Raw genomic sequence first — 23,702 nt, 5'->3', positions numbered from 1 at the left:
TAAAAATAATTACCTTATTGTAATATCCGTAAGTGATTGCATTGGGGTCAATACCAGCTTTCTGCATTTCAAAAAGCACACGAACTGCAAGCACAGGCTGGTCATACTGTCCACAGAGCTGCATGAGAATTCGGTAGCACACCTGCAACACAAGTTGAGAGGTGTTCGGAAACATTCTTACGCACAGCAATCTAAAATAAAACAACACATCTGGGAACACGTGTTATCACCTCATCAGGTGGATCCATCTTCTTCAGCTGCATCTTTTTAAGCACATCATATGCTGTTTTCAGAGCCCTGACTTTGGAATGACAAACCTTCACATAAGCTGGGAGACAAATAAACCACAATCCATAGCAGTGACGCAGCAGACACCTAGACCACATCTGAGGGATAGAAGAATACCTCTTCGCAATCTTATGGGCTGATTTGATTTCCTGGAAAGAAATCCAAGGTAGCATCCTTATTTAACTTAACTGTAAACACAGAAAGTCACATGCTTTTGTAGAACTTGTCTGTAACTAATATATTTTTAAGTCTCCTCTTGAATTTATATCATATATAAAATAAAGTTCTAGGTCAGATTACTACAAACTATATTCCAAGTGCATAAAGTGCCTCGTCATCTGCTGAAGGTTATGTCTGGGTAGTAAAGGTTATCAAGGGAGGATGAGCATCAGGTTACTTCCTGTCTATCTGAATACACGAGGAACATGGTTTTCAAAGCACCTGCTTTGTTCTTCTGAACATGGGAGAAGGGCTACTGGGACTGCTGGGTTTTGAAGGCAGCTTGTTCTTTCGTGCTTGGAGAAATCCTTCAGGCCTCTCAAATAAATTGTTCCTGAGAACTGGAAATCCATTATAGCTGTTTCGGAGAAAAAGAAATTGCTTTTCAACCACAGATAGATTGCTACTAGCTAGAATAATTATGACCAAGTAACTTATTTAGAATTTAATTATATTTTTCTATCAGACTATAAGATATACTCAACAAATAAATATTGTTATTTTTTATAAATATTATTTTTATAAACACAGACTCAATATATCTAGAAATAAAAGAGGAAACACATTTTAATGAACTTGATATCAAATTCCAAAGCAATTCCAGCAAACTTTTTTTTTTTTTTTTTTTTTTTCGAGACAGGGTTTCTCTGTGTATGTAGCTTTGTGCCTTTCCTGGAACTCACTTGGTAGCCCAGGCCGGCCTCGAACTCACAGAGATTCGCCTGGCTCTGCCTCCCGAGTGCTGGGATTAAAGGTGTGCACCACCACCGCCCGGCAATTCCAGCAAACTTTTAAAAATGAGTGTTCATATAAATACACAGAGAGTATTTTCGAATATGTTCCTAGTGGTAAAGGGCTCATGAAAACAATATTCTTTCAAACAAGACAGCCCACAATGCTGTTGCTTTGGATTAAGATATTTATACTCTCTCTTAAAAAGATGGCAACAGCAGCTGGGTGTGACCTCTCAGCACACTGGGCTAGGTTCTCACATTATCTTGACTGGCATATAGACTAGCTAGGGGGACCTCACTTTTGGAAGAAAGAAAAACAAACTGTGATTCAATGAAAATTACAGATTTGAAATAGTTCTAGAAGCTTTAAATGAAGTATTGCTGAAGAATAAAAACAATTTAAAATATGAAAAGAAACACAATCTTAGGTAAAAATAAATGTATACAGCACTTAAAAGAAAATAACACATCTACCTCCTCCTTCATAGCTCTTATTTTACTGTACTCAGGACTTCTCTTCCTTCCCCACTAGATTTGAACGTAGAGATAACAAATCATTCAAGTCTACACCAATCTCTCAGCAGTCTCTTACAAACTTTCTAAATTAACAACAGTCAATGTCAACAATTCTGAAATTTCATGTCTTAAAATAGAAATGCATCAAAAATGAATAGTTTAAAATTTGTATCATACAAATTAAGGCAACAGATAATGAACCTAAATTAATTTATAATCTCTTTGTAAATCAGCTACATTAACCAATGTGTATGTGGCAATAAAGAAGGGGTAGGAGCGAGGAGATTGGTTTTTAGTAAAAAGTAAAAATCAAAATTCTATAATAAAAGTAATACATGTGAATGCTGTCTGATCTACTAATTTAACCAGTATTGACAGGGCACTTAAAGCTTATGAAAAATTTTATTTTTTTCTGTCTATGCTGTAAAACTTAATGGACATGGGATGGGCTTGCTTATCTATAGCTTGTATTTTTGAAAATACCACAGTCCTTGGAAAGCTATGCCACAGATGATGGATTGCTTCTCCGTCAATCTCATACACTGTGTTATTGAATACCTGTACTGTAATGGGGGCTCTTCACCATTGGGTAAGTGGGGGATCTCGGGTGGTGTCACAAAAACAGTATGTTCACTTTTGAAAGATGCATCCAGTTCTATAAGTCGAACTTCACCAGTCTTGTCCATATCCACCTGAAGGAATTTAAAAATGCATTTAAAAGCCACATTGGTTAGGCAAGAATGAATTCATAGGGGAAGGGTTAATTAAATACATCATTTCCATCAACATGTACTAAAGAACTATTCTTAAAAAGTGCCTTAGAGCCAGGCATGCTGGTGCACTCCTTTAATCCCAGCACTTGGAAGCAGAGGCAGGTGGATCTCTGTGAGTTCAAGGCCAGCCTGGTCTACAAAGAGTGCCAGGACACACAGGGCTGTTACACAGAGAAACCCTGTCTCTAAAAACAAAACAAAACAAAACAAAACAAAACAAAGCAAAACAGTGCCTTTACCTGCTGAGCCATCTTGATAGCCCGACTTCTAATTTGGTGTGTGTCTGTGTTTTTATTTTATTTCTTTACTTACTTGGAGACAGGGTCTTACTATGTAGCCCTGGCTGGCCCGGAACTCACAAGATTTGCCTGTCTCTGCCTCCCAAGAACTGGGATTTAAAGTTCATGTCACCATGACCAGTTCTCTACTTCTAATTTTTTTTAAAGGTGGGTGATTAGTTTGTTATATATTCTTTTATAAACACAAAACCCCACAATTATCAAAATGCTAAATGTGAGTGATAGTATCATCAGCAATTAATTTATATTATTCTCTATATTGTTTATTTTCCAATACAAATAATGAGTATTAGTGTTACGTGTTATTTGATTTTGAAAAACTCAAAGTAATTATTGTTAGAGCAACCACTTATTTCCATCTTATTGGAGGGAATTTAAAAATCTATTGGTAAAAAAGAAGCTAACTTTCTATTTTCAGCTTGTCAAAAAGCCTTTTAGGCTGCGTGTTTGGGGCTTCCCATATGGAAGCAGTGCTGAGCCTGCCTGCTTTTCTGAGTTCTAGCTCAGGAAAATAGAGCTTGAATTTTTCTTTCTGTCATTTTCTTCTGGATGCCAGCCAAAATCCTAGGTATGCTTTCCCTGACACTCTAGGCTTTCTCACTCCTGAAGTCCCTCTCCCCGTTTCCATGCAGTTTGCCAACCCCCACCACTGAACATCCACCTTTCCCAGATCCCAACTCAAAAGGCATGGCCTTTTCTCTTCTCCACTTGCCTCAACAGCTGCCACGATTTACAGATTGCTTGCTCTTACTTTTTTTTCTCCACAAATCTAATAAAATTGTCCTTGAGCTTCTTTCTGTAGCCTGGGGAGGAGACTTCTATGCTGACACTAACAAAGACACAATGACTATAAAAAGCTAGAGGAGCACATGCCCTTCTAGCACTTAACATTGGTTTGCTTGTTTCTGTGGTGCTGAGGACTGAATCAGAGTAGACAAGCAATCTACCACTAAGTTACAAACCCAGCCTGGTATCGTAACTTTTAGAAAGGAAGATGTGTTCAAACATTTCTACTGTATTCTTATTTTAGGAAAACAACGATATGTGAACAAACACCTATCAGTACTTAGGATGTTTTTGTAGGTTTACTACGTAAGTACTTAGGATGTTTTTGTAGGTTTACTACGTAAGTAACTAGAAGTAATGCATATGTCAAACAATAGTTAGATAAAGGGGAGTAAATTCACCGGATGAAGTGTAGTTACTGATAATGAAAATAACAATTACATGGCTTTCTGCCTGAATAAAACAAATACAATATCATCTCTGCTTCTTAAAAATCCCACCAGAACGAAAGTAAGGAAGTTGGAAGTAAAAAGATCAAGACAAAATGAACTGGAAGGGGACAGCAGCAGAGCTGGGGTTCAAACACTGATCTGGCGCTGGAGAAAGGAAGCAGGGGAATGCCAAAATACAAGCTGGGTAGCTCTGCAATGCTTCAGATATGCCAGTCCTAAAAAGTGCTATATGTAAGCCAGGGAGATGGTTCAGTGGGAAAACTGCCTGTCACACAAGCATGAAGACCTCAGCTCAGATCCCCAGCAGCCAAGTAAAACACAGATGTGGATCTGTAACCCTAGTGCTGGAGAGGTGATGACAGAGGGATCCCTGGGACTCAGGGTCAGTTTAGCCAATCACTGAGTTCTAGGTTCAGTGAGAGCCACTTTCTGGAAAAAAAGAAGACAGGGTAGGTCTACCACACTCCAGTGGAAAGCCACATATCCAAATGTATGGGCAGCATAAACTGTATTTGATAGGTTAAAACACACACCACACACACACACACACACACACACACACACACACACACACACACGCACACACACAATTGAGTGGGTAGGGAAAGGGGATTAATCTGGGAAGTTGGAAAGAAGGGTAAAAATGATCAAAATACATTGGATGAAATTCTCAAAGAACTAATAAAAAATGAGAAAAAAAATCTTTTTTTAAAAAAGGTAAAGAGCAATAAACAAAAACACCTGATGGTAACCTCTAGTCCATATACACACTTCGCGCACAGACACACAAACACACACACACCATGCCCTTAAAGGTGAGACTGAAGTAAGAGCATTAGTACCTTCCGTTAAGGACTCCCAGATCCATGTTAGAACACTACCTCTCATCAGTGCTGGGAGAGGGCTAAGCTTTTGTTGTTTGTTTTTCAGGGTGAATCAGAGGGACTTTATATTTATGAACAATAGGAGAGCTGAGGTACTCAGAGGATAAGATAACATAGGGAGAAGAAACTTTAAAACAACCATAACAAATAAGCCTATATTCAGGAAGTAAGAACAAGATGTCACATAAAAAAGAAACATTCAGTAAGTGTATACAGAAATTGCAAACACATGGAGATCTCATCTATTTCCCCTTCCAAGGTGATCCATGCATTCCTCTTAGGGTCCTCCTTGTTAGCTAGCTTCTCTGGAACTGTGGGTGGTAGTCTGGTTATCCTTTGCTTTACATCTAGTATCCACTTATGAGTGAGTATATACAGTACATACCATGTTTGTCCTTCTGAGTCTGGGTTACCTCACTCAGGAAAATATTTTCTAGTTCTATCCATTTGCCTGCAAATTTCATGATGTCATTGTTTTTTACTGCTAAGTACTACTCCATTGTGTATATGTACCACGTTTTCTTCAGTTGAAGGGCATCTAGCTTGTTTCCAGGTTTTGGCTATTACGAATAATGCTGCTATGAACATAGTTGAGCAAGTGTCCTTGTAGTATAATTGAGCATCCTTTGGGTATATGCCCCAAAGTGGTATTGCTGGGTCTTGAAGTAGAGTGATTCCCAATTTTCTGAGAAACTGCTATACTGATTTCCACAGTGGCTGTACAAGTTTGCACTCCCACCAACAGTGGAGGGGTGTTCCCCTTGCTCACATCCTCTCCAACATAAGCTGTTATCAGTGTTTTTGATCTTAGCCATTCTGACAAGTGTAAGATGGTATCTCAGAGTTGGTTTCATTTGCATTTCCCTGATGACTAAGGATGTTGAGCATTTCCTTAAATGTCTTTTCGTCCATTTGAGATTCTTCTGTTGAGAATTCTCTGTTTAGCTAGCTCTGTAGCTCATTTTTCAATTGGATTGTTTGGTATTTTGATGTCTAGTTTCTTGAATTCTTTATATATTTTGAGATCGGCCTTCTGTCAGATGTGGGTTGGTGAAGATCTTTTCCCATTCTGTAGGCTGTCATTTTGTCTTATTTACCATGTCTTTTGCCTTACAGAAGCTTCTTCAGTTTCAGGAGGTCCCAATTGTTGCTCTCAGTGTCTGTGTTACTGGTATTATATTTAGGAAGTGGTCTCCTGTGCCAATGCAGTCAAGGCTACTTCCTACTTTCTCTTCTATCAGGTTCAGTGTAACTGAATTTATGTTGAGGTCTTTGGTCCACTTGGACTTGAGTTTTATGCAGGGCAATAGATATGGTTCTATTTGCAATCTTCTACATATTGACATTTAGTTATGCCAGCACCATTTGTTGAAGATGCTTTCTGTTTTCCATTGTACAGTTTTGGCTTCTTTATCAAAAATTAGGTATTCACAGGTGTATGGATTAATGTCAGGGTCTTCAATTAGATTCCATTGGTCCACATGTCAGTTTTTAGGCCAATACCAAGCTGTTTTTATTACTATAGCTCTATAGTAGAGCTTGAGGACAGGGATGGTGAAGCCTCCAGAAGTTGCTTTATTGTACAGGATTGTTTTAGCTATGTTGGTTTTTTTTTTTTTTTCCATATGAAGTTGAGTATTGTTCTTTCCAGGTCTGTGAAGAACTGTGTTGGGATTTTGATGGGGATTGCACTGAATCTGTAGATTATTTTTGGTAAGATTGCCATTTTTACTATGTTAATCCTACCTATCAATGAGCATGGGAGATCTTTCCATTTTCGATATCATGTTAGAGGGAGACATCATGGAGATAGGGAGAAAGTGGGTGCTAGGGAAGTTCCCAAGAATCCAGAAGGATGACCCCAGCTTAGACTATTAGCAATAGTGGAGTGGGTGCCTGAACTGGTTTACCCTAGTAATCAGATCGATGAATACTCTGTCATCATAGAGTCTTCAATTAATGGAAGCAGATGCAGAGATCTACAGCCAAGCACCAGGCTGAGCTCCCGGAGTCCAGTCGAAGAGACAGAGAGGAGGGATTCTATGAGCTAAGGGCATCAAGACCATGATGGGAAACCTACATAGACAACCAAATCAAACTAGTGGGAACTCATGAACTTTAGACCAACAGCCTCCATGGGACTGGACTAGGCCCTCTGAATAAGTAAGATAGTTGTGTAGCTTGAGCTGCTTAAGGGGCCCCCTGGCAGTAGGATCAGGATCCATCCCTGGTGCATGAGCTGGCTTTTTGGAGCCCACTACTTATGGTGGGACACCTTGCACAGCCTTGACACAGGGGGAGGGGTTTGGACCTGCCCCAACTGAATGTACCAGGCTCTGCTGACTCACCATGGAAGGCCTTACCTTTTCAGAGGAGGGAAGATGGGGGATCTGTGGTTGATAAGTAAAATTAAAAAATAAAATAAAATAAAAAATAAAATTTTCAAAAAAAAAAAAAGAAATTGCAAACATGACATCAGAAACAAAAGTATAAGGACTGGAAAATGAAATTCAAGAAATTAGTAAAAAAGTGGAAGGGGGCAATAAGGATGAGAATAGCAGGGCCTAAGTGATCTGAAGAGGGAGGTAGGAAAAGGAAGACTCTAATTATGGAGGGAGGGGAAAACAAGTGCAGATGAAGGAGGGCAGAGTATAAAGTAACAGTAAGGATACCTGAGTAAGTCATAAGGAATCATACTATTAACTATGCACCTAAAATACCTATAATACACTTAAGTTGCTATATAAATATGCTCATAGAGTTTAAGTGAAAATTTCCCATATAGGCTAACAAAGCTACCCCCAAGAGCTATAGACCACCTAACAAAAACTCCAACACCAGGCATGAGACACTCTCCTTTGAATTGTTGGTCAGGGTTATCTAAGACACTCACAAAACATTATAGGCTATTGCTATTGCCCTTGATTGATCTCCAGAGGTGGAAGGTAAGTCCCTATTGCTGAAAATATTTTGGACAGAGATCCCAGAAGTCTAGAGCTGGACACAACCTGAAAGTCTCCTCTTTGAGGACTAGCTATCATGGTGTCAGAAGAAGCCATGCAAGCTTCCAAAGGAGGGAAGTCATCAACAGTCGTTCCCAGCTATGATACCTATGAACCCAACAATGACAAGCATGACAAGATAGCACAAAAGGTGCAAGAGTTGCATGCACATCTTTGCAGTAACCAACAGCTCTCTAATTGTAGTTAAGACCCGCAAACAAGAGGGAAATTGTGCCTGGTACTGGAAACCTAGTCAACTAGACAGGGCTGGTGAAGTCATGGACCTTGGAGGAGAACCTGTAACCTCCACGTTATTAAACCAGCATAATCCCTAACTACCTTTTAAATATTAGTCCTTTCGCCCACAGAAAAGTGTAGTCTCCATGCCCCGCCCCCCATAAAGGAAACCTCTCTTTGCAACAGATGGAGACCATTACAGAAAACTACAACTAATCAAAATGCCAAGTTATGGAGCCTAGTCCCAACTGACATATCTACAGTGCAGCTCTGGCTCCTAAGGCTCAGAGACCAACATGGAAGAGTGAGTGGAAAGACTACAGGCCAGCAGAACAGAGAGCCTGTGGTGAGACTGTCTCCTAGAAATATCAGAAGCTATATCCATGAATGAAATCTCACCAACATAGCTTCCTAAACATGACTGGAACAAGGACAACACCAAAAAAAGTGGTGTTTTTGACATGATAAAGTGAAAGTGGGAAAGCTCATGAGATCCCAAGCCTAGACAAAGAACTATAGACAACTAAGGAAAGTTGAGAGCAGGAGAAATAATCTTACCTAGTGGAGAACACTGATTAGTTATCCAATACCAAATAGTCAGCCCTGAAAACATGTATACACAACTGACATTATATGGACTGAGCAGGATGTAACTATGTATTTAGGAACATACACACACCACCACCACCAACAACAACAACATAATTAAAGAAAAAGGGACACGAACTTGAAAGAAAGCAGTGATATACATGGGAGAGTTTGGAGGAAAGGGAAGGTGGAAACAATATAATTATACTATAATCTCTCTAGTTTCTTAAAATATGAAGACAGAAAATGAGATGAAAAGAGAAAAATTAAGAGGATCAGGCTAGGGGATGGGTTGGGAAAGGACTTAGTTTTCTTTAAGGGGCTGGCCACTGTGAGTACATGGGCAACACAAATTGGACTTGGTATATATTTTTTCTTTTTTCCTTTTTTTTTGTGTGTGGGAGGTCACAAGAATAGTGGGTGGGAAGTGTGATTGGGGTGCACTATGTGAAATTCCCAAATAATCAATAAATATATTATGTTGGGGGGAAAAGAGATCAGGCTAGGTATTTCCAGAAAGGAGAGAGAGAAAGAGAGAGACAGAGAGAGACAGAGACAGAGAGTATGAATGAGAATGGAGTAGGATGGAAGTAAAGAAAAATTGCTAGAAGTGAAGGAAGTGAATTCCTACATTAAAAGTATCCACACCCATCTAATTCACTGAATAAAGAAATGCCTACATAAGGCATATTCTCACATTCCCTGAAGTTCCAGGATATCAAGGAACTTTTTTGCATCCTGAGAGAGAAAGAGATCAGACACAATCGCCTAGAAATAAAGACAGTATTAGACTTTTTGCTAATATCTCACAGGGCAGTAAAAGACAATGCAGAAATGAATTTCAAATACTGATCCAACCAAGTTAGCAATCAAGTAGTAGAGGGGAAGCCGTTTTCAGACAGGCTTCCCCACAAGGAACTACACCAAGTAAGTAGCTATTAAGCAGGAGCTGAAAGCAGGGTATTCAATGCCAGTGAGATGGTAATACAAGTACCAAGGCGCTGGAGGAGGAAAATTATAGAGGACAGACTAGAAGGCAGTCAATTCATATTAAAACAATTAAAATGGAACGTTCCAGCAAAATGTTTTTAACATTTAAATGGATAACTTGATGTATTGAGGAGTGTTTTGTTCTTTGTAAATTTCCAGATGAATTAGTAACAGACAGAAGACAGAAGTAGAGCAACTGTTCACTCTGAGGAAAGTGAAATAATGTGCTTCTGTATTTCTCAGCACTACAAAATGACAGACAGTTTGAAACTTGGACCTATAGATTTTATACCTTCGTAAGACATTAATACCTTGGTAAGATATTAAATGCACAAAAATGTCCTTTAATTGTACATTTAAAAATTGCACTGTATTATAAATATAGCAATGCCATAAACCCTACATTCTTCAACTGGACATTTCTGTCTTTGGAAAGTAAAGTTGTATCTGTCTCAATTGAGAAAAAAAAAATCCAACACACACGGTAGGATAAAATTAAGGAATTTTCATATTCTCTTTACTAATTCTTCCAGAAGACATTGGTATGCTCAGAAAACACTGTAAATGAGCACTTGAAGAACCAAGAAAAGCATCCTAGTTGACTATCTGCTACACACTGCCCTTGGCTAAGCACCTTCCTACAGAAACAGACTGCATGGATTTAAAATTTATCTTGTGAAGAAAAAGGACATATGGCTCTTAAATTAGTCATAAATGAAATGCAAATAATTCGTATGCATTGTTTTTATTATTCCTATTCAGCATTATTCATTTTTTATTTCAAAACTGAGTCAGATTTTTTCAGTTTGGATATGCTAAGATCACAAGTGGAGTATGTCTGATTTACATTTAAGCACAGGCATGGATGGTGAAATGAATTAATATGTATCTAATTTATTTATTTTCCATAGCTAAGCTTCTAGAGGTAAAAGGATTTGTTCACTTAAAAACATGAGTTCAAACATATCCAACTAAGGAAGAGCCTCCACATAAATGATTATTCTCAAAGTAGACATATGACACTCTGAAAATGCTTTCAGATTAAAGTATTTATTGAGTTTTATGCTCAGTCTTCTTACTGGGGTAGAAGACTATGAAAGGCAGGAACAGGGAGTTCTGCTCTATAACACCAGGACAACTAACCTTTTCTCCAACTACACATGAAGCTTATTAACATACACATTAGGCCTTGTGATACTTTTTCTCCAATAAAGTGTCCCTTGAATTATAACAAAACAAATAAAAAAACTAGGTTTTATCTAGGTAATTCTCGGGATTCTGTTAATTGTTTTTTTTTGTTTTTGTTTTTGTTTTTTTTCCCTGCTGAGCTCTGTTACTAAGCTACACCCCATTACAGCTCTCAGCTTTGATTTCCTGTTTAGTCAGCAAAATCTTCAAGTATGTTAGTTCAATGTATGTATATAAGAAATCTTTCATAGCTCTAGACTTTTTAAATAGGTTACAAAAAAGCATGTGGGAACGTAGACTCAGGTCCTTTGTAAGAGATACAAGTGCTCTTAACTGTTGAGCCATCTATTCAGCCACTTGGAATTCATATTTCAAAAGGAATTATTCAAATAATCCGCCACAGTGACTCCTATCACATAAATCTCAAGTGACCTACAGAAAACCCTAGACAATCTAAAGTATTAACTACCAGTACTGAGAGATCTCCTTAGGACAAGATGTCCTAGAAATGGAGTAAAATTATAAGTCTTGTACAGCTTACAATATTAATAAGTATCTCATTAGACCATGTGATATTACAGTATAAGTTTAAGTAAAACACAGACTTGTGAATAAAATACAGTGAATAGGTCAAAAAGAAAACAATTCTTTTACAAAAAGTAAAAATTCTCCTTTTTATACTGTTAACTAGAGTCTTGCAAAGTAGTTCAGTGTCCCCAAGTGGATTAATGAACTTATTCACTACTACATGTTATTAGCTAAGCCCTGGACACTAATTTGGTCTCATATGGTTCAGTTAGCTTGGCATGGGACTATACAGATACATGTCATTGTTCATAAAGGAAGTAAATACATATGACTAGTGGAGATCTGGTACCATATAGGAATTCCCTTTGCCTTGCATGTGCACACAATTATTTCTGTTAAAAAGGGGTCTAGAGAAAAACTTATAGCTATGCCCTCCTATTTCTGTCAACACTTTTTTAAATAATGCATACTTAAAATACTGAAAAATGGGGCTGGAGATGGCTCATCAGTTAACTGTACTTCCTGCTTTTGCAGAGGACAGGAGTTCAATTCCCAGAACCCAAATGGGTGGTTCACAAATTGACAGAATATGGAATTGTGATGGCTAGTGTCAACTTTCAACTTAACAGAATCTAGAATCATCTGAAAGAAGGGCCTCTAGTATGTCTGTGGGTGGTTATCTCGACTAATTAAGGTGGGAAGATCCATATAACTATGGGTAGAACCATTCCTTAGGCAGAGGATGTTGGACTGTGTAAGAGAAAACAGGCTGAGAACCACATAATACACTCATTGCTCTTGTCTTCTGACTATGGAGCAGCTCTCTCAAGCTCCTGATGCCTTGACTTCTTTGACATGATAATGTGAGTTAAAATAACCTCTTTATCCCTTAAGTAGCTTTTGTCAAAGTATTTATTCTAGTAGATCGAAAATAAATAAAGATAGCATCTTTTAGGAACACATGACATTGTTCATTATTGATGATGTCCACTTTGCTCACTTAATTGTAATGTGGTGTCTACCAGGCTTTTCTAATATACAGTTCAATTCATATTTATTTTGTAGGGAGATATAGTGAACTATGTATAGATTTTGCTTCTTGTGAGACTTTGAATTATCAATTTATGTCTGCATATACTTATGATTTCCTATTTATTCAATAGGTTAATTATTTGTTACTAACATTTGATGCTTGAATTGCCTCAGACTTGACAGTGGTAATCCCTTCAAACAGGTTCTGTGCATAAGCCTCTATCATTCTTGGGATAATTTCTTACTTCCTAATACAGGACACTTAGAGTTTATCTTAGACTTTTCTTTGCCTTAAATTTATAACCAATCATTTCTCCAAAGAGTCCTGATGGTTTTTAATATCTAGAAGACAAAGTATATGCATATTATACTACACTGTTATTAAAGTGTGGTTGTTCTCAAGTTCTCTCAATATACAGAATATATGTATATGCGCACAGATATATGCACTTTGCCTATAGTTATGTCTGTCTGTCATTGAGAACCAATAGTGTATTTCCAAATTCAGGGTTTGTTCTACTTCTCTCTAAGTTTGTATGTGTAAATTTCCTGACCCTGAGAATCTTCATCTTTTGAACACATTTACTTATCTGAACATTTTCCCTACCTTTATGTATCATTTCCCCTCTTCACTGCTCTGCTCCCACACAGATGACTTCCTTACCCTAACTTGAATGTCATGCCTACCATGCTGGCATCTCCTTCATCCAAGTCAAAGTCTAACATCCCATGCTATATCAACCCTACTCTGCTGACCCTGTGTAGGCTCCTGAGCTTCATACCACCATCACCATCACACTCTTCTCATCCTGGTTAAGTTCTGATATCCTGAGGCTGACTGCCCCAGGAAGGATGTTCTTTTCTCTTTGTTCTGAGTCCCATGTCAAGCTAGATCTCTGAATGGAATCTCTTTGCTCATGGCTGGGACTCAGGTGCCTATTCTAGGCAACTCGACCTTCCTCACCCTACTTAAGATTAGACACTGTGTTAGGAGCCACTGTTTCCTTTGTTTCCAGCATGAACCCAGCTCCATCTTACCTAATAATACAAAAAGACTGAGCAGAAAATGGGTAGTTTTCATGTGTGAATTCAAAATAGAATTTACATAAGGTATAAATTCACTCTCAGTGTAAAAAATAGTTATATGACATCTATTATGCTATGCCCTCTACTCTTAGCATGTGATATCTCAGTATGTTGGAGGTTCATGGGCTTGGAAAAATGTCCTACTCTGTAAGTGCAAAGATTGAGTTAGGAACCTAACCTTAGCCTTAAGATAAAATTCCTACAAAACCCCTTTAAGAAGTATGATCTTGGGGCTGAAGAGATGGCTCAGTGATTAAAAGCACTTATTGCTTTTGCAGAGGAGTTTGGTTCCCAGCATCTAGGTCAGGCAGCAAAACAATTGTCTATCATTCCAATGCCAGGGGATCCAATACCCTCTTCTGGTCTCTCCAGGTACTGCACTTAAAATTACTGATTAATTTTAAAAAAATCTAAAAAAAAAAAAAAAAAAAAAAAGCACTCTTTAAGAAAGATGGCTCATCAGATAAAAGTGTTTACCACACAGATTAACAACCTGATCCCATCTCTGGAACCCATAGTAGGAAAAGAGAATTGACTCTCAAAAGTCGTTTTCTGCCCTCCATACACTACTACTACCACTACTACTACTAATAAATAAAATAAAAGATAATAAAAGTATGTGCTGTAATTTCTAGCAGGCTGTCCCAACTTTCATTGTAAGTGGTCAATTATGAAAATTAAATTATTTTAGATTTTGTTATAAGCTACAAATAGAAACAATTAACATAACATTTATAGCAGTCACACAAAATAAGCCAGGGCACCGTAGACTACAGCAGACTACTTACTTTATCTACACAATCATCAAAAAAAGCCAGGCTTGCATCTTTATCGCTGACAAAAGAACATTCCTCAATGAAGCGAATGAACATTTGTGTTTTGGTCATCATATTATAGAATTTTTGATGTGATCGGTCCCGGCTTCTTAAGAAAGCTATTCAATATAAATAGATAATGTGAGAATAGGTTCAGAAAAAATTTCTGCTAGAAGAAACTTGATCAACAACGTCATCTATATTCTCATTTTGTTCACTACCTTACGGAAAACCAAAGCAAAACTTAAGCTCCTTGATAAATGAGGAAGAACTAAGAGAAGCAATAGAAAAGGGACACACAGACAGTTCAAGCTTTCACCTAGTTATCTCACTGTCTTGATGATTATACTTAAACTAGTACAGCTCAATTTCTGCAATTGCTACTTGTGCACAGTATTTTGCATGTTGTGTGAATGCTTCTTCTGCCCACTGTTTTCTCTCTCTCTGCATATACACTATTTAAAGTTTTAACTAAATTTGTTTACTCTATTACCTTCTAATTGCTCGTCTTTTTTAGTACAAGCTCTATGAAAGAAGTGACCATGTCTCTTTTTTTCATGGCTATATCTCCTTTGCTTACTAATATATACCAAGTGTCCAACATTTCACAGCACCAAGTACATACTTACTAGATGAATTTCTCTTTCAAATATTAAATACTACAAGAGAAAGTAAAATACATAGCATGAAACCAATTGTATTCTGGGCTACCCAACTTCCTTTTTTCCCCTTTGCAGTAGAGACAGAAAATAAAGTTATAAAGCAGACTGAAATAAAACAAATGAGGCTGTACAAGCCTGGATGTAATCATCCCAGGGGTACCTCAGATCCCCAGTACTGCCTGCCAGCCCTGAAAACTGAAACCAACAATACCTCAACATGTATGTGATACAACAAAGTGGAATGAAATACACTCAGGAGGTTCTGCAGTTTTCAAACAGTTTCTTCTGTATCTTTTTTACTAGGATTCCAGTTAATGCACCAGACAAAAAATTTGCCCTATAGAAATAGATCACCAGAGTTGGTCCTCACACACTCCTAAGAGCAGATATGTGCCTTGTTAAATATGAACTATTAATTCAGGGAACAAGTGATTTATCATAAGTTGAAGCTTAACAACATGAAAGCTATAAAATTATATCACCACTCACCTTGGAGAGCAAAAAGAGAGGTTGCATCTGTCGCTGTCTCAGATGGGGCTTGTGTTATTGGCCTTAAGTATGATCTATAACCTTTTAGAATAGAGGCCATGAAAAACAAGAATGCCTCCTGGATTTCCAAATCTATCATGTGCAGCCTTTTTCCAGAATTAAAATCATAATCGTTCATTGCTAAGTCCATTAGTCCATCATCTCTTGGTCTCTGCTGCACTGTGGAGAAATACAGGGTTGGAATTTTGAAGTCTATGAAAAATAAGGCTCACATTGATTTTAATGCAAATTTATCTGTTTTCAAAAGTGGTCATATAACCACAACTCTTTATTTACACCACTTCATTGCAGGTAAACCTCAAGAAAACCTCCTCTATCATTTTTAGGCTCTATTGAGCCTACCTAAGTTACACATTAAATTATTCCTGTAAGTCTATCATCAGAGTAAGTTCATGCTCTAACTTAACTATGTATGTTTGTGTGTGTATGTATGTGTATACACACATTAGTAAGGAAAGTTCTTAATAACCATTACACTGGATACATATAATACACAGTCCTTTTCACCCCTTTCTTCATTAAATACAAGTTCCTTCAGGATAAAAACAGAAGGATTTATAAAAACAAAAAACCTCTTCCTATGCAACTCAATGATAAAGCCAATTGGTGGTAAGGAGTAAGTTTATGTTAGAGAATCCTGGTTGAATCCCTTCTCTAACTTCTGACTAAGGTCAAGTGAAGAAGGCTAATAGACATCAGAGCTCCTTTCAATAACAGGAGAAGATGAGAGGGCACACTGAGGAGAAAGGGTGGAGAAGGGCTTTACCATGTCTGAGGCACTCATGCCAATGATGCATGCCCTGATTTTACAAGAAGACTCCTGGACAAAATTAAAATCAGGGACCATTTGACAATGTAAGGATAATTTTTAAAAAGATTTATTTATTTTACTCTGTGTATGTTTTGCCTGCATGTATGTATGTGTGCCAGATCCGCTGACTGTCCCAGAACTAGGGTTACAGACGGTGTGAGCCACAATATGGGTGATGGGAATCAAATCTGGGTCCTCTGCAAGGGCAGTATTATGAAAATAATAGAATTGAAGAACTGTTTTAGAGAAGAGGAGATAGAAAAGACTTGAAACTATCTGCCTCTGATTTGGAATTGAATCCTCTTGCTAAAAAGAAAATAATTTACAAAACAGGCAAAACTTGGGCTGGAGAAGGCCTGGTGAGTGTGTTATAGAATATTATATGTTTTATAGAATTTTATGGTGTGTTACTTTTGTTTATGTTGCATCTGTTTAACTCTGTGATTCTGTGTTACTGTGCCTGTCTAAAACATCTGATGATCTAATAAAGAGCTAAATGGCCAACAGCAAGGCAGGAGAAAGGATAAGTAGGGCTGACAGGCAGAGAGAATGAATAGAAGGAGAAACCTGGAAGGAGAGGAAGAAGTAGCCAGAGAAGGAGGAGGACATCAGAGGCCAGTCACCCAGCTACACAGCCAGCCTTGGAGTAAGAGTGAGATATACAGAAACAGAGAAAGGTAAAAACCCAGAGGCAAAAGGTAGACAGGCTAATTTAAGAAAAGCTGGCTAGAAACAAGCCAAGCTAATGCCAGGCATTTATAATTAAGGATAAGCCTCTGTGTGTGATTTATTGGGGAACTGGGTGGCAGGCCCCTAAAAGAATAAGAGTCAAAGAGCTATGAGTAAAAAAACCAACAACATGGGTGAGTGTTTACTGTACACACATGAGGACCTGTATTTGGATCCCACCCACATAAAAGCCAGACATAGTGGTATGCATCTGTATCAGTGCTGGAGGAAAAGGGAAAGACACATGAAGATCTCAGGGTTTCAAAGCCAGGCTAGCCAAAATGGCAAATGCCAGGTTCACTGAGAGAATTTATCTCAAAAAGTAAGGTGGACAATGAGAAAGGAAAACTTCCACATGTATATACCAGGTGAGTGCATTTATATACACACCAAAACCAAATAAAACATGGTAAAACTTGATTGTGGTCTAGAGATTAGGGTGTTCAATGTTACTTTCCTGACTTCCATAACTGTGTTGTAGTGCTGTAAAAGAATGCCCTGTTGGTAAGAAATGCATCCCATTTAGATGTGACAGGGCTCCTATTCTCAAGGGTCAAGACAAAAGTTCCTAACTGGTTCAAAAGTTAAAGACCTTTTAAGATATAAGGAACAGAATTAATCATCTAAATGATCAGTATTACTTAAGCATCTATAGCTTGAAGCTTTCAGATTAGTTCACAGGACAGGGGAAGAGGTTCAGTGGGCGAAAGCCCTTGGAATGCAAGACGTAGGAGCCTGCATCAGTGATCCCAATGCTCCTACCACTGCAGGCAGAAAAAGGTGGACCTGGAGTATGCAGGGCAGTGGCAATCAAAAAGAGAGGGCCTGGCTCAAACAGGGTGGAAAGTAAAGACTAATTCCTGAAAGTTGCCCTTTAACCTCCACATACATGGCCAGAGCATGTGTGCAACTGACACACATACACATCATCCATATACACTATACATAAGCACATATACACACAAAACTTAAAAGGATAAACTGGAGAATAATCAAGGAATACACATGACGACAACCTTTGGCCTCCATGTGCACACACACATATTTTTTAAAAAGCAGAAATCTTGTCCTTGGTATCCACGGCTATCTCTTCTGCATTCTGTCCTTCACTAGAGCTGAACAGACTACTTGAGTTTAGTGATTTACATACTGCTACAATAGCTGTTGGACTTTGCATTTTCCCAAAGGAGTAAGAGCACTTCCAGAAAGCAAACTATTTAGGTAACAAAAAATATGCAAATAATTTGTCTAGTCCATATGATTAAATCTTGCTCTATTTTATGGCATAAAAAAACAATACTTTTGAGCTACCCTGGAATTGGCTAGTTGCTTTTAAACTTACTTTATCAACATTTTCTTTTTCTATTCTATTTCAAACTATAGTCTAAGTATCTTGAACCTTTACAGGTACAGGCTATTTCCTATGTTTACATTTCACAACAAATACATGAGACCCGTGTATGTTGCCACATCACCACTGGCCATATTTCACAAAATAAGCATTAAACTACAGACACTGAATGGACCATTGTTACAATATGAGAGAATTCAAGAAATAAAAGCTTAATTCTTACCAGTAATTCTGGATCACTGTTAAGATATGTTCTTACATAAGCTTTTTTTTCCTAAAACATTTCACATCCTAAAATCAATTCTCATTTTGGTTACTTTGTTTTAGCAAACGACAGATAGTTTCAAGATAGACATTAGGTGAAGGGGTCAAGAGCTGACTGACTTCAATGACATCAGCATTTTCTAATGTACTTTAAATCATTCGTCTTAGATTTCTGGAGCTTTCTGTTTTATATATGAAGAAAGCATACCAGTGGCAAGCTTATTTCTTCATGTTATTTCAGTAATGGCAAAATTCAAGAAAATAACCACTTTAATGCCCTTTTGAATTTTACTATCCTAAGATGGCCTTATGAAAACCTAAAAGATGGCCAGGCAGAGGAGCACACACCTTTAATCCCAGCACTCGGGAGGCAGAGGCAGGAGGATCTCTGAGAGTTTGAGGCCAGCCTGGTCTACAGAGCAAGTTCCAGGACAGGCACCAAAGCTACACAGAGAGACCCTGTCTCAAAAAAAAAAAAAAAAAAAAAAGAAAAGAAAAGAAAAGAAAACCTAAAAGTTGTAAAATGCTTATTTCTAAGTCACTCATTTGGCTTCTAACAAATTTTGCTTTAATGTTTATTTGCCTTAAAGACTGTAAACACTCTCTTTTCTTTTTTGAGACAGGGTCTTACTACATAGCCCTGGCTGGAACTCACTGTGTAGACCAGGCTGGCCTGGAACTGCCTGGCTCTGCCTCCAAGTGCTAAGATTAGGTGTCACCAGTCCCAGTGTAAACATTTTCTTTAACTTTTTTCCTTTTTTCCTCCCTTCCTTCCTTCCTTCCTTCCTTTCCTTCTCTCTCTCTCTCTCTCTCTCTCTCTCTCTCTCTCTCTCTCTCTCTCTCTCTCTCGTTAGTTAGTTAGTTAGTTAGTTAGTTGGTTTTTCCAGACAGGGTTTCTCTGTGTCAGTTTGGTACCTGTCCTGGATCTCGCTCTATAGACCAGGCTGGCCTCGAACTCACAGAGATCCGCCTGCCTCTGCCTCCTGAGTGCTGGGATTACAGGCATGTGCCATAGCCGTCTGGCTCTTTAACTTTTTAGAGACAGGGTCTTGCTGTGTAGTCCTGACTGGCCTGGAACTCGTGTACAAAGATGGCCTTGACCTTGCAGCAACCTTGCTCCTCTGCCTCCAGAGTGCTGCTGGGGTTGCAGGCCTCTGTCAACATGTTCAATACATCAGACTAAAATAGTTTTTTTGTTTTTGTTTTTTTGTTTGTTTGTTTTGTTTTTAAGATAGGGTCTTAACCAGTAGCTTGGCTGGCCTGAAACTTATTACGTAGCTTAGGCTGGCTTTGAATTTTTGGTGATTATCCTACCTCAGTTTCCCAAGTGCTGTGATTATGTGATTACATGTGTAAGTCCTAATATCCAGCTACAAGTTTCTTTAAAATAAAATGAGTATATTATACTTACTTTAACAGCATAGTTATAAAAACTGAAATTTATTCAGAGCAGATGGGCCCTGAGCAAGAATGACATGCAAACATTTCCTATTTTCCTTATTTCCTATATTTCCTTAGCTAAAAAAAGGAAAACAATTCAGAAGTAGTCAGTCATTTTCTCAGCTGAAGTCACATTCCTTAATGAGATTATCCACTTACATTTTGCCAACTGCTGGTGCAAATTATTCAGTGTAGTCATCAGATTTTTACATGGCTTCTTTGGAAGAATCTTCCAGGCTACATTCTTTCTGTCTCCAGTTCTGAGATTAAATGACAACACCAATATATTTGTTACATGGACCTTTGGAGGGGGTATATTCCTGCCATATTTATACATGAAGGGAAAACAGTCATTGAACAAAAAAAAAAAAGGAACACATTCAGAATAGTCAGGCTAATGAAGAAATCTGACAGAGGCAAATTAGGATAGTTAGTGACTATATAAAATTAATTTGCATGAAGGTGGAATGCTCCACTTAATGTATTTCAGAATTTACAGTTATATCTGAACAGCATCTATTACATTTCCTGAGGACTATGCTCATCACAGAGGCATTAGGAGGTGATTCAGACTCTTCTCTTTCATGTGTGAGGGCTTAGACACCCAAACAGCAGGAAAATCTAACTGTTAACAGTTTTTCCTAATAGAAGAAAAAGTATTACTGAAAACTTTCAATGAACCTATGATCTACAGACCTTATTAAAATACTTTGTTATATGCTTAGTATAAGTAAAAATGATTTGTTTTTCAGAAAAGAAATTCTAAAATATTAAAGTTCTTGAACAAAGTAAAACATTACAAAACATTTTATAACTTTAAAAGAGGTTATCTGCTATAAACTAATATCTCTGTCTGTAGGAGGAGTCTACAATCTCCTTTATTATAACCATTACAACACAGGTGGTATCTTGCTATGGGCCAGGAGATATAAGGAAACAAAGCTTTTGAACTTAACTATAGCTTTGTTTAGTCTAGCTCTTATTTATTCAATCTTTTTTTTTTCATTTAAAAAGTAATGAATACTCACTTTGAAAATTGAAAAATAAGAGAAAAAGAGAAGAAAAGCAAACCCATAAAGTTCTATGTACCAAGGAACAATTCAGTACAAGAAGGTAGTAGACTTTCCCAAGCTGGTGTTTTAGTTTTTAAATGTCCCCTAAACTTCTCATAGAACAAATACCATTTTGAAAAATAAGCAAAAAGAATAGACAAGAAAACTTAAACTTATAAAAATTAATAACTGTGGATTATCTTCTTTTCCACAAACAAGAATAAAAATAAAGGCACAGTAGAGTAATATTGCAGATGCTCTGCTGTAAAAGAACAGTCTTTACATTTATAATGTGACTAAGAGCAGGGTACAGGAAGACTACAATGTAGAAATTTTTTTTTTTTTTTTGGTTTTTCGAGACAGGGTTTCTCTGTGTAGTTTTGGTGTCTGTCCTGGATCTCGCTCTGTAGACCAGGCTGGCCTTGAACTCACAGAGATCAGCCTCCTGAGTGCTGGGATTAAAGGCATGTACCACCACCGCCTGGCATAGAAACTTTTTATATCACTACCTTGATAAAATATTGCCAAATAGCATCCCTCTGCGGAATCATTCACTGCATGCGCACCTGTTTTAGACTGGAGTTTGAGGAACTCAGAGAAAGGAGTACATTTATTTGTTTGCCTTTTTGTTACCAATCTATAGAAGAAGGCATTCAAGATAATGTTTTTGGCATAGATGGGTAGAAAAATATCTAATTGTCATTTACTCTCCTAATTTCCTCCTCTTGCCCTGGATATTGTTTCTGGGAAATGTGGCCAACCAGGGTAGTTTTACCTAGCTTTTCTCTGTGTTTTTATCTGATAGCCTTCTGCATTTTTACTCATGGTGTCTCCCATTAACAAGATTACTATTACACAAACATCACCTCATTACTGGTGGCAGAAGTCTTAGTGTCACAGTGTAAAATCAACAGTTTAAAAACAAAGTGCTGACAGCGTAAGTGATATATCCATTTAGCTGCTTAAAAACTAAACTTGTGCTTCCTTATCTGTCAGAGGAATTGTGGGATTCCTCACAGAGTACACAGACTAAAGTACACAGACAGTCACTTGGTCTATACATGAAACTTTTTGCAAAATTACATTAGAAATATTAAGTTATTACCCCTTCTTCGGGAATTTCTTGATACTCAGAACTTAATCTGTATTGTATATACCTGGAATAGTAAAAGGGAACTAAAAATCCTATTCTTGGAATTTGCTTTTCTTTCACATTTCAGGTTGGAATTTCAGAACTCTGGATGAAGGAAAGCAGAGGGCTTTAGTTCACTTGCAGGGTCTTCCCAGCTCAGAAGGGAGGTACTATTGAAGAAAGAACTGAGTGCAAACAACTCATATCATTTTGACTCTTCGATTAATTAATAATCAAAGTAGAAAGAAAATAGCAAGTAAGACTATTATTGTTGTAGTTGAGACAGGATCTCACTAATTTTAGCCCTGGCTGGCCTGGAACTCTCTATGTAGACCAGGCTGGCCTTGAACTCACAGAGATCTGCCTGCCTTTGCCTCCCAAGTGCAGGGATTAAAAGTATGTGCAAGAAAAGATTAATTAATTAATTAATTCAGCAAATTACAAGAGGTAAAATTTGCATATCATAATAAACACAGTGTAAACTTACTTATCAGGTTTATAAATTATCATCTCATCTAACATTTAACAAGTGAAAAAGTAAAGTATGAGTTTACTGATTCAAAGAATGAAACATTTCTGCTAAAGAACACAGTGTTGCTCATAAAAAAACTTTGCTTTTAGTAATCCCATATTAAAAAGGCTTTCATGTATAAAATATGTCCCATATTTTATTGGTTTATATTTTTATGAATAAAAGCTGTTTGTGCATATACTTCCAAACAATTTTTCCCCCAACTTTTCTAATGGTTTAAGCAACTGAGGTTTTGATACACAGCAAAGATGGAGAGTCAATCTAAAATTCTGGAATTAAACTGAAAGGCTTTACAGTACAATTCTATTACTAAACATCGAAAGACTAGGAGTGTGCCATAGTGACAGCACATGCTCAGCCTGCATGAGCTCTGGTTTCATTCCCCAACACCAGTAAGTGAACAGAGGAAGCCTATTTCATATCTCCTTATTAAGTACAAAACTAAACCAGCTATTGTGATTCACCAACGGACTAAATAATGGTAACTTCAACCAGACCCGTAGACGCCATCTTGTTGCGTCCATTTCTTCCTTCCTTCCTGGCTGATGGAAAACTAATCTGAAAATGTGGATACAAAGAAATTATGAAACATTTTTAAAGCTACTTTCTTAGAATGCAAAGAGGCAAAATTATGTATAAATTTATAGATTATTTTAAATTTCCAATATACTAATTTTGCTATGATGTACTACTATTCTGAAAGTGTTAGACTAGAAATAATATTGAAGTATCAATACAGGAACAGTGTTTTAATTCAATTGTG

At 37.5% G+C, this 23,702-nt stretch overlaps 1 protein-coding gene across 3 annotated transcripts in view; it reads right to left on the bottom strand.

The window, feature by feature from the left end:
- Window positions 1-23,702, bottom strand: part of Dennd4a (DENN domain containing 4A) — a 106,070-nt gene that overhangs the window by 29,613 nt on the left and 52,755 nt on the right. For all 3 annotated transcript variants that reach the window (XM_059268106.1, XM_059268104.1, XM_059268103.1), the window contains 7 exons: window positions 20,383-20,483; window positions 15,569-15,787; window positions 14,391-14,536; window positions 2,316-2,449; window positions 730-865; window positions 231-437; window positions 14-142 (listed from right to left, as the gene is read on the bottom strand). In XM_059268106.1, coding sequence (XP_059124089.1) covers window positions 14-142; window positions 231-437; window positions 730-865; window positions 2,316-2,449; window positions 14,391-14,536; window positions 15,569-15,787; window positions 20,383-20,483 — 1,072 coding nt within the window. The remainder of the gene's footprint in view (window positions 1-13; window positions 143-230; window positions 438-729; window positions 866-2,315; window positions 2,450-14,390; window positions 14,537-15,568; window positions 15,788-20,382; window positions 20,484-23,702) is intronic.

Source organism: Peromyscus eremicus, chromosome 7 (assembly GCF_949786415.1).
Source record: "Peromyscus eremicus chromosome 7, PerEre_H2_v1, whole genome shotgun sequence".
NCBI lineage: Eukaryota > Metazoa > Chordata > Mammalia > Rodentia > Cricetidae > Peromyscus > Peromyscus eremicus.
This window is presented reverse-complemented; position numbering and strand designations above follow the sequence as displayed.